This window comes from Leptidea sinapis, chromosome 36 (genome assembly GCF_905404315.1).
Source record: "Leptidea sinapis chromosome 36, ilLepSina1.1, whole genome shotgun sequence".
Classification (NCBI taxonomy): domain Eukaryota; kingdom Metazoa; phylum Arthropoda; class Insecta; order Lepidoptera; family Pieridae; genus Leptidea; species Leptidea sinapis.
The window spans coordinates 7,299,509-7,311,793 of record NC_066300.1 but is presented as its reverse complement, the minus strand read 5'-3'; the positions used below and the strand labels follow the sequence as shown (position 1 = coordinate 7,311,793).

The window sequence follows — 12,285 nt, the reverse complement described above, 5'->3', positions numbered from 1 at the left end:
ATCAGAGTGCAGTATAATAATGCATACCGCATTCTGATGAGACTGCCCAAATATTGCAGTGCCTATTCCGCAGTTATAAGATCACGAGTTGCTGCTTTTTGGTCTCGCATTCGCGAATCTGAAAACGAAATTCTCAGTGTATGCTCTGAGCACCCAGAGAATCCTATACTCCATTACTGGCTTTCGGTGCATCGTGACTTTAACCGTTAATAGTTTTATCAGTACATTACTTTTTGTACGTGCCTTTGGGGCAATTTTAGTTTTAAGTTATTTTATTTAGTACTGTCATGTATAAAATTTTATTGTTAAGTACATCTTATTCTATTTTATTCAATTTATTGAAATGGGTTTTAAATGCCTGAAGTAAATCACATATTATTATTAAACTAGCACACATCAACATTTTAAATTTAGTCTCGCCGTAATGAGGAGAATATTTCTCTATTACGCTAGTAAGTTTAGTTTAGTTTAGTAGTATTCTAATGTCTGTCTGTATTAAATATTTTTACGGATGTGATACTTGTTAGTTAAAGTTTACCATAGATATAGGATGTAGATATTAATCATAAAATTATTGCAATTTTTGTACATAGTATCTGCCACCTAGTGGAATAATTGTCATGGGGCATTGAATTTGTGGCATTTACACATTTTTATGAAATGACTTCAATTTCACGCGACGAATTTTTGGTTTTAATAGTATTCCAATAACAGTATAAGGCCTATCAGCTTTTGATTGATTTTCTTTATACTTCACTTTCGCGGATAATAATTGATGTGACAACTGGGCCGAAACTTTGTCATTCATTACGTGAGAACATGCTTGCGGAAATTATTAGCGGACTGAAAAGTTAAATGACAATCCATTTCTACCGCGCTCTTCATATTTTGTTTTTCGCTGGTGTTTGAATATTTTTACGGCCTCCGATACTGGTTAGCTACAATTTACTACAGATCTTTGTCTGCGAATAATAATCTTATTATAGAATTTACATATTATACTTCCTAAGAAGTATATGTAATTACTTAGTATAGATTACGTCGCCTATTACTGCCGTGAAGCAGTAATGTGTAAGCATTATTGTGTTTCGATCGGAAAGGCGCCGTAGCTAGTGAAATTACAGGGCAAATGAGACTTAACATCTTATGTCTCAAGGTGACGAGCGCAATGATTGTAGTGCCACTTAGAATTTTTGGCTTTCTCAAGAATCCTGAGCGGCACTGTATTGTAATGGGCAGGGCGTTTCACTTATCGTCATAAAAAAGCTTATTTGATAAAATTAAGTTTGTATTTTTCTTCGTACTCGGTGTAGACAAAAGTGTGTTGTATCACTCGGGGGAAATTCCACCCAAAATTATTCCACCCAACACCCAATATGGCCCCTCAACTTTGTCCTTGTAAACAAGTTATTATAGTTTTGAAATTACATAAACAATGAATTTGCAAAACGACAAAAAATATTGAAAGACGTTCATAGCAAATTTATTATGATCAACTTTATAGCATATTATGATATTAATGATTTAAATTACCTACGTAAGTTATGGTTGGAACTCTTACTGGATATATTCTCTCATTTAAATCGGACAAAAAATATAGCTATACTCACGGACAAGTAAAAAAATAAGGACTCCGTGTCACCTTACATAACTGTGTAGCACCAAAACATGCTGATTAACGTGTAAATACATAGACCCACGCACACAAAGTACTACAGGCCGATAGGCGGCCATTATGAGAAGTGTCATCGTCTGTGACAGATCAGTTAGCGTCTCAATAAAATATTTTAAAAATGCCGTCGTGCGTTATGAAAAAGTGTAAGAACGATACTATATAAGTATTTTTGGCCATATATGATTATTTAAGGGAGAAAATATTGTGTAACTAGTATCCCCCGTAACCGCAAACACACTAGCATAACGGTGCTTCACTTGCTAATATCACGGCGCGGAGTCCTTCTTTTTTAATTGTCCGTGGCTGAACTAAGTAAAATTTAATAAAACGATAAAGTAATCAAAACCTCATATATGTTTGAAGTCTCTGTAATGATTATCAAGAACAATCGTTTAATATTTTATTGACATTGTTAAAGTTTAATGTTCGGAATTAACTTTAAGCTGTAAATGAATTATATTATATTAAGTTTCTTTAATTATACTTATTTTTAAGCTATTGCATAGCTTCTATCGCGGGCCTTGAGCGTGGAGACCGAATCCAGAAATTCCGTAACGAAAATAACCTAACACTTACTAGATCTATATAGACATTTCTATGTCTTTTTGTGCAGAAGATCTCAGGTTCGAGCCTAGGGTATGTCTTGATTTATTTTAGTTTCTTTATTTTTTTATCACGTTTTTGAATTTATATTATTATGACAAGCTTTTTATTTGATTTCACCTGTCCCGTTGTCTGTCTGTTATCAAATCTTGCAAGTTAAATTTTACTCACTTCCCGTTGGCTTTTTGTTAAATTAATAAATAAATAAAATAAATAAATAATTATAATTGCAAAAGTTGATAAAAAATTCTATGCAATAGTTTTGCCGCGGCATCCCCTGAGTGCCACACGTCTTTTTTATTATTACGGAATAATGGCGGTCTACTACTATCTTCAGCTGTTAAGAGGGACATTAGCTGACGCCATTCTCAGATTTAACGTATCAGTGAGATACCAAAGAAGAACTGCTGTTCCGACTAAAATCCTGAAAAAAAAAATCAGTTTCCTGCTGTAATATTATCCTTAAAAACAACTTTTTTGAGTTGATTGTAGCTGATACGCTTTGCTCATTACAATGCGGTGCCGCTCAGGACTAATGAAAAACGCAAAAACTCTAAGCGGCACTACAATAATTGTACTCGTCATCTTGAGACATATGATGTCAAGTCTTATTTGCCCAGTAATTTCAATAGCTACGGCTATCATTCATACCGAAACACAATAATGTTAACACACTGTTTCACGGCTGAAATAGGCACCGTTGTGGTACCCATAATCTAGCCGGCATCCTGTGCAAAGGAGCCTCACACTGAAAAAATATCAATAGTAACAAAATTTTGGAAAGTAAGTTCTTTGTAAGTATAAATAATATTTCCTGTCAATAATACGTCGAACTGTCGAAACACAACTTCGACATGCTCAGAAAAGGGACAGTAAGTGAAATAATCAAAAGAGTCCGACGCATTTTGAGCATTTGATAAAATAAAATGATTAATTTCGAGTTAAAAAAAATGAAATTCATTGTCTCCCTTCTATTTCTGATGCTATGTTATGTTGCAAGAAATAAGCCTAATGATGAAGCCTTTCGATCGGTATGATAAAGCTTAAGGGTATTTTTTCTCATGTATCTCAATAATTGCCTGATTGCACCAGGAGCCTTGCAATCAGGCAATTATTGAAATATCTACGAATGCAGTTAAAATTGGTTTATTAAATAAAATACAGTCTTCTTTCAATAATGTTATATCTACAATATTGAAGGTACTTCCCGTCCATGTTGCCGTAATGCCCTGTATATAGATATTTTCTTGTAGCCTATTATATAATAATGTATATAATCTAAATAATCACAATATCATTTCGACCTCGAAGATCCGTCACAATTATTACTCATAGCATTAAATTTAAAATTTCCTTTCTATGGGTTAGAAAAAAGCAGCAGTGCTAAATTTTTATTTGTTTCAAAGAGGGCAAAACAAATATTCTCCTACCCGTAGTTATATATAAATGCGCTTGGACCCTTCTTTCTTTTATGTTCGTAGCACCTCTACACTCATAAAAATATCGTGTTTTATGGGTGTCATTAAATTGCTTTTGAGTAGCCCTTTCTATAAGTAGACGAAGTATATATTTTTATTTGGCAATTATTAAGACGAGGACTTTTCAACACCAAAGGAATCACAGAAGCGTTGCCGACCTTTAAGAAAAGCTTACGCTCTTTTTCTTGAAAGTTACCCATGTCGTATAGTCCCGGAAACACCGGACAAGGTAGCTCATTCCACAGCTTTGTAGTATGTGAAAGAAAGTTCCTTGAAAACCGCACTGTGGAGGAACGCCACACATTTAGATGGTGGGGATGATATCCTAATTTGTGGTGTGTCGTTCGAAGGTGGAATTCGGAGGTAGGAATCAGTTCAAACAGCTCTTCGGAAAACTGAACTTAACAATAAAAACATGTTTTGTATACAACTCGAAGGTCAAGGTAATAAAATGCTCGTAAAATACCATTAATTATTTATCTACGGTGTGTGTGGATTGTTGTATCTACTGTACACAATAACTCTTGTTTTTACGTATTAAGTTAAATTTTTTGACTTGGGTACTGGTGTGAGGCGTTGAGTACTTGATGTTTGAGTATTTTTGTGGCATCACTTTATATATATAAAACACTTTATATATATAAATACAACCTTTTGGCTAACCCCTCTTCTTTTTTCTAATAACTTAGCTGGTATTACTTAAGTATTAGCCGTGACATCTCTGGTCGCATGGCGTAGAACACATTCTATTACGCTACCGCACGCGAAGGTTGAGCACCGTAACATAATATAATTATATAAACATAAATCTAGGAAATTCTCGTATTCCTCTTGATTTGCCACCGTGAGATTGTAGTGATTTCTTCGTTAATCGTCCTTTGAAGTTATAATATAACTAGCCAGCACACCCAAGCGAAAATAGAAGAACCTACGATATTTGAAAAGAGGTGAGTAACGGCTTATATCTTTATTCCTGTTCCGTTTACCCATTCTTAAATACAGTCCACTTTAAAGTTCCTCGGGCAACCCCAAGCTTTAACTTTTCTGGGTTACCCCATATTATCGAGCATGTTAATAAAGGCTTATTAAGGTCAATTACTGCTTTTTTAAAACAATAATGTCCCAATAATATTAGCATACCTATCCATATTTTACTTGTAATTGAAACAGTATGGTTAAGACCTACCTTTGGCAATACCTGAGACGGATGATCAATTAATTATATTTATGTTCAACATCTATTGGTACATCCATTCTTCAATATAAAGAGTATCTTTTGAGAGATGCTTTTTCCAACTCAATATGCCATTGAGGCGTGAAATACATTATCGAAAAGCACTAATATTTCACAGCGGGTGAACAACCTTTACCTTAAATCTGAGTATTCCAAGCAAAGCTAACTTCATTAAGGAATGACGTTCTTAATGATAGCATAGATTGGGAGTGCAATTACCGCCGTCTGGCTATAATAAATTTGATTGCATTAGAATCCACTCGCTTTTTCAGGTCTGAGTCTTGTATTTCCGAATGGGTGGTAGTTTTTGACTTTCAAAAATTTATTTCATGTCCTGTTTTGAATAAAAACCTTTAAATTTGCATTTGTAATAAGGTTTATATTTTATGGATAAGCATAGGGCATCCCTTAAGCACCTTAAAGGCCGGCAACGCAATATTTTGACCCCTGGTTTTGCGGATGTCCATGGGTGGTCATCCCCCCAATTTCCGTCACGTGAGCCTCTTGCCCATAAGTTTATTAAATTTATAACAAAACATTATAGAACTTCGTTTGTCAGAGTTACATATTTTACCATTATTTAGTTATAAAATTTTAAATAATCTATTGTAGTTTTAACTGACACAATATGTAAAATATATTAAATATTTTATATAATATAACAGTATTTTTTTCTGAAAATAAGGGACGAGACAAGCAGGACGTTCAGCTGATGGTAATTGATCCGCCCTGCCCATTGTAATGCAGGGCCGCTCAAGATTCTTGAAAAACCCAAAAATTCTGAGCGGCACTACAACTACGTTCGTCACCTTGAGACATAAGACGTCAAGTCTCATTTGCCCAGTCATTTCACTAGCTACGGCGCCCTTCAGACCGAAACACAGGAATGCTTACACATTACTGCTTCGCGGCACAAATAGGCGCCGTTGTGGTACCCATATTCTAGCCGGCATCCGGTGCAGAGGATCCTTCCACTGGTATATTGCATACTACTCCCATATTGCAGTTCTAATTTAGCATTCATATGACTACAGAAAATGATAGGAATGTATCCGTAAATATTTTACTGCAAGAGCACTTTAGTACTTATAATATAAATACTAAATTTAAACTTACTAAAATGAATAAATATAAAGCCAATGAGAAGGCTCGCAACTTCTCGGTTATGTAAGCCAGTTATACGAAAGTTAGACAGTTAATTTTCCTATCGATATAATTATCGACTCTATTAATTTATAGCTGATAAATGAATGAGTGAATTTTTCAAGTTTTATGAATAACTAATGAAATGTGATATAAGACAAAAAATAGCTTTTTAATTGTCATAATTATTATTACGATACGACATTGATACCTTCCTACCTACCAAAAACGCGGGCAACGCTCCTTTGATTCCTCTGGTGTTACAAGAGAATGTGAGTGGCGGTCATAACTGGGCATCAGGTAGGTAACCTCTACGCTCGCTAGTCTTTCTCTTCCATTTCAAAATATATTTTAGAGTTCACCTTCTTGGTAATTTTGTCCAAATTTTGGCCAACACTTGCAGTTTATTATTTATGGGTGCAAAACGGACCGATAGACGTATGGACAGCGGCATTAGTGTAGTTGGGTAACTTTTTTTACCATTCTGATATGGAACCCTAAAAGGCATCCTTTGTTATATCCTCATTCAAAATTCATAGCATACTACATACATACTTTTTACTAGACCTAGCATTCAAATTCAAATATTTTTACTAAAAATAGGATCTGATTTCCCTCATTGAATGTCAAAAACTACCACCCATTCTAAAAAGTATGCTCAGACCTGAGAAGAACGGGAGCAACAAACTCAGTGGGCTTCTTTTTTTTTTTCATAAAATATGGTTACAAATTAAGATCGTACAATTAAACTTATTATTGCGCGGTCGCTGCATTCCCAATCTGTGGTATCATTAAGAAAGTCATTTATGTTATAGTAACCTTTACCACACAAACGTTTTTTAGCAATTCTTTTGAATTTCGTAATACATTTGTCTTGAAAATATTCTAGGATCTTGTTGTAAAAGCATAAAAATCGCCCCAGAAAAGACTTACTAACTCGTCTTAACCGAGTAGTAGGCATTATAAGTTTATGTCTGTTCCTGGTGTTAACATTTTGATAATGACAGTTTCTAGCAAATTCACTTATGTATATTGTTTATAAAATGTTATGTACTTGATAATGATCAAGAATATATTGAGAAGCAACAGAAAATATGTTAATTTCTTTAAATTTTTCTTTCAATGATTCTTTAGGACCTAGGTTATAAATAGCGCAAATAGCCCTCTTCTGCAGAGTGCAGCACAACGATTGTATTAATATCGGCAGGGTTGTCCGTTGCCCCATAGCAATATACCATAGGACATAATATTACTATGTCAATAACTAAAGTAAACTAGTCGCAACGTATCTATGTTAGTTAATTGTCTAATCTTTTTAACCGCGTATGCTGCAGAACTATGTCTGTTCGCCAATCCTTTAACATATATTGGACTAAACTTGTTTACTTAAATTTAATAGGTAAGTCTGTTATATTAAAATTTTGTTTTGTATCTTATTCATCGTATGACTAGTACAGGAGGCACTAGTTTAATGTTGTTCTGAGCTAAACTGTTACCAGTTTGCTGCTCTTACATTTAAAAATATGTAGAAGAGAAATCAATGAGTAGAAGTACCAGGAACTGATGATGAGTGATCAATGACGTCACCTTTCTTGGAAAATAACAGGAATCACAAAGTTTTAATAACTCCCATAATATTAACTTAAAACATCAAATTAGAAAGTAAAAAAACGGATTCTAGATCAAAAATTGTATTTATTTTACATCAATTACGTTATTTACAATTCAAAAAGTTATTTACAATTTTTAGTTTTTATAAATAAATTAAATACTACTCATTTATACAAATAGGACTTAAGAAGATTTCTTTATTCATAGTTATATGAAAAGAATCGATAGTAAACATTTTAGGCTATAGTGTGGGACAAGGTTTTGTAGTTTAAGATTTCTTACTTTAAGTAGGTTCTTAAGTACCGGAATAACCTTCATCTCATAATTTTCAAACAAATAGCTTAAAGACTAAGGTATTTTCGTTTCAATTTAATATAACTATATAAAATATATCATTACATATTTCAAGAATTTCCAAGTTTCATGATTTTCAGTGCCTTTATATAATACTATCGATAAAATGTGTTTGCAATATACATCGATCTCTATATATTTATAGCTTTTATATATTTAATAGTTTTTCAGAATCTTGGACAGTGTTGATACTTAAGTGAATGGACGTTATAACATGTAAGGAATTTCCACTAAGGGTTTCTAGTGCATGCAGTACACAACATTGATCATACACTTATCGAAATCCAATATATTACATAAGTCTCACTCATTCATTCATTATTATAGACTTACTGTCTTATTCATAATGACTTAGCGGAGATTTAAAACATCGCTAATATATTAAAAAATGGTATTCATAATCGCATATTAGAGCTAAAACGCTCATTATCTCTTCGATAAAGCTGACGTGACTTACTTAGCTACTTCTATAAACCTATTTTAAGCACTCGAACGCAAAAAAACATGGCCGACATCGATCAGCTGTTCGTTAAATAATGTGATAAATAGTTTCCCGCTCAAAGTTGTTGGATATCCGTCATAGATTGATAACCGACAGACTTTTAAACTTTGATTTTTGAATTTTGAAATTATTTTGACATCGACTTTTGAAAACTGACAAACCATTGAAATTAAAAAGATGTCTATTTCCACTGACAGTTCCTCATTAAATTAGTTAAAATCATGTTTTTTTGTACGAAATGGCAACATTGCGCACTATAGAGACGTATTAGTTTTGGGAGATTTATCCAACGAATATGATGGTGAATAAGGAATTTTATCGAACGTTCGATAGGATTAAAACACGTTTTGACTAATATAGCTTTATACCTTCGAAAAGCGTTTTATTATGAATAAGGCAGTTCGGATTTACTAGCGTATAGACGAACACACAAGATTTCTCAATTTATGCAATGCTTAGTACCAAGGAGCTAATTCCAAGCGAGGCTGACTGTTTGTCTTCACTATATGTCGATTCCAATAAATATAGATTCGCTTCCGTTTTCTATCTTGCTGAGTCATCGTTCGAGATTTACTTCAGTGATGCACGCTTTGTTCGACTATACGCTAGTATATTGTAAGTCTTTGTTCATTAAACGTAGTCTGACATTATTTTGTCTTTTACCTTTGTAGATAAAGTGTTTTTATTGTACTTTAAGTCAATACCACAAAAAATTCAATAATAAAATCATTTCAAATCAACAAGACGACGAAAGACACAAACACCAGAGCTACACCAGACTAGCAGTTTAATTAAATATTATGTAGCTTAAGTTTAACAACTTGTTCACAATCAGTAACAAACCGCCTACCCTCATCTAAAGTTCACCACGCAAGCCACATCAAAGGCCCTGTACGAACTTATGAATAATCTATTTCAAGTGAAACCTGCTTAGCTTCAAAGTTTTGCGTCATGGATATGCCAAATCTATCATAGATTTTCACACAACTGAGTCGTTTGGCTTTTCTGTTCTAGAGAGCAAGGGAACGCTGCTATAGTCCTTAAGAACAGCGTTACCTTTCCGCAAACCATTGTCAAATGAATTTGCTGTTGGCAATTTGGGTATCCAATTGTTATTAGCTATTTTATTGTTTTCAATAGAACTCTTTTGTAAGTCCTTAGGTTTTACTTTCGGAAGACTAATCTGCTTCACGGAATTATGGTTGAGTGAATTGACATTTAGTGAAATGGATTTGATAATAGTGCTTTTGTCAGATTCTTCATAATTTGTAGCACCATTAAAAACAGGTTCTGTTGGGTCGGACAGTTGCCGTTGCATTGCTACAGCCTGAAGTAATGACTGAGCTTCCTTCTCTAACTTCATGACGTCATTTTTCTGGTAGAGAATCCCAGAACCACGTCGACTAGATGACCTGGAGTTATTGTCCATTCTTTGTCTAAAAGACGTTAGATGCGACAACGACCCACTGTTTGTTGATTGCTTTTGTAATTTCACTAACTGTTTTCCCTTTGGCGCATTTGGATCGGGAACTTCGCCTAACAGCCAATACGTGACTAGAATTCCTTTTCCCTAAAATGTGAAAAGAAAACTTATTTGGTAAACAGTTATTGCTCGAGACATTTCAGGGTCATATATATATAAATATATCATATTATTAAGCCTAAAAGATATTTTTCAACTTATTTACAGCAGATAAAGCAGGTGTTATCATAATAAACCACCGTTTAATTAATTCATTACGTACCTACTATAGTTTTGATTGTTTACATGCAATAATAATATTTACAAATTGAAATTATAATAGATATGGCAAATAAATAAATTTTTGATTGATTAATTATTACCTTCATGGCGACTTCACCCCTACATTCAAGCCTGAATGTTCCAAAGGTGTCCAATAATGCTTTCGTGGTGGGAGAAACATGAATTTTCATAGCTTCACCATTTGATTCCATACGAGAGGCTGTGTTGACAGTGTCTCCAAATAAGCAGTACCTAGGCATCTTCAGTCCAACGACTCCAGCAACACAAGGACCTTAAAAGACAAAGATAATAGTTATAACTCACTCGAAACTTAAGAATTAGTATTGTGTTGAATGGTTGGTTTATAAATGTCTCTTAAAATTTTCTTGGTAACTATTATGCAGACTATACACTACACAATAGTGTCAACTACATTATAGTGTAAAGTCTCCATAGTAACTTTATCAAAAGTTCTTATTCAAATATTTGTAAAACTTTAACACACGTGTATTGTAATGGGGATAAAAAATAAAATCAAAATAAAATAAAATATACATGCTTGGGCTTGAACAAACTTAGATTTTGAATACAATTCGGACCGATTCAGACCGGTAGATTTTAAGAAATCTAAAAAAAACTACGAAATATAAGTTTTTCATATGTGGTTTTTTTTTGGAAAAACTTTTAAACGGCTTTACCGATTAATTCCAAAAAGTAATCAACTCTTAATATCAAAAAACCACGTCGATCGCCACCAAGCCGATCAAAATTGGTTGTTTCGTTCGTTGACGAAAGAAAACCGAAACAAGTTTTTTTTTCGGAATATCCGCGTTTGAGCAATTAAAAAACAAAGATTTTCAAGAAGGCTCAAAAAACGTCGAATGCCACCAACCGCGTGAACATAAAAAAAGCGTGCGTGGTTTATAAATTCAAAAGTTATTGCCGTTAAGTTTAAAAATTCAAAAAATAGTGTTATACTAAACTTTTATCAGTCATGATTTTCAGAATGATTTTATCAAATTACTCCGATATTTAATATCTGATCAAATGCATGTTCTGAGTTCTTTTATAAAGAGCTTATTTATTATATTGTTTTTTTTTTTTATTATATTGTTGCCTTCGACCTTAAAATCATGAAGCGTTTCAGTATGGAATTAGCAGTAAGTTGTAGGGATGGCCCATAGAATCAACTGTTTTCCTTATTATAATGTTATACACTTTAAAATAAAATACTTGCTTATTAAATTTATTATTACTTATTATAATGTTAAAATTTAATACTGAGTAATCGTAATAATTGTTTGTATATTTAGAGTTTAAAATAAAAAAATTCTTCAATCAGTTTATAATTTTTGCTTCTTCAAGAATTTTTTCTCGCCCATTTACACATATTTTTTTTATTATTTACTTACACTTATTTAAGTATGCTGAAATGCTTGAGTATTTCAATATAGGAGTGCCTATAAGTTTCCTATCAGCCCTTATCATTAAACCTCAACGTCAAGAAGTGTCATGTTTGACCTACGTGAATAAATAAGTTTAAAATTTACTTCTAACGCGTATTGCCCTTTAATGAAGTCTTCCTTGTACAATTTTATATCTCCTGAAATCCCCCGCCCCACCTCTATGAAATGTCTCTTCACCTTCGTTTTCACACCTTTTGTAAATGTTTTATGTAAATATATTAAACAAAATAATATTAAGTTATAACTAACCCAATAAATGTTTTATATAACTAATATTATCAGTGTTTGTCCTTTATAATCTAACAGCATGTATATTTGTTTCAGGTATATTAAAATAAAATATATCTGTTTTGATTCTGGGCACTGGTCATTACTATACATCATCAGCCGGAAAACGTCCACTGCTGGACAAAGGCCTCCCCCAAAAATTTCCACGACAATCAGTCCTGCGCTGCCTTCATCCAACGTATTCCGG

General features: G+C 33.3%; 1 protein-coding gene across 5 annotated transcripts in view; it reads right to left on the bottom strand.

The window, feature by feature from the left end:
- Positions 1-7,808: 7,808 nt before the first annotated feature.
- Positions 7,809-12,285, bottom strand: part of LOC126975437 (atrial natriuretic peptide receptor 1) — a 174,337-nt gene continuing 169,860 nt past the window's right edge. For all 5 annotated transcript variants that reach the window (XM_050823322.1, XM_050823319.1, XM_050823321.1 and 2 more), the window contains 2 exons: positions 10,446-10,636; positions 7,809-10,170 (listed from right to left, as the gene is read on the bottom strand). In XM_050823322.1, the coding sequence (XP_050679279.1) occupies positions 9,580-10,170; positions 10,446-10,636 (782 nt within the window). In that variant the 3' untranslated portion in view covers positions 7,809-9,579. The remainder of the gene's footprint in view (positions 10,171-10,445; positions 10,637-12,285) is intronic.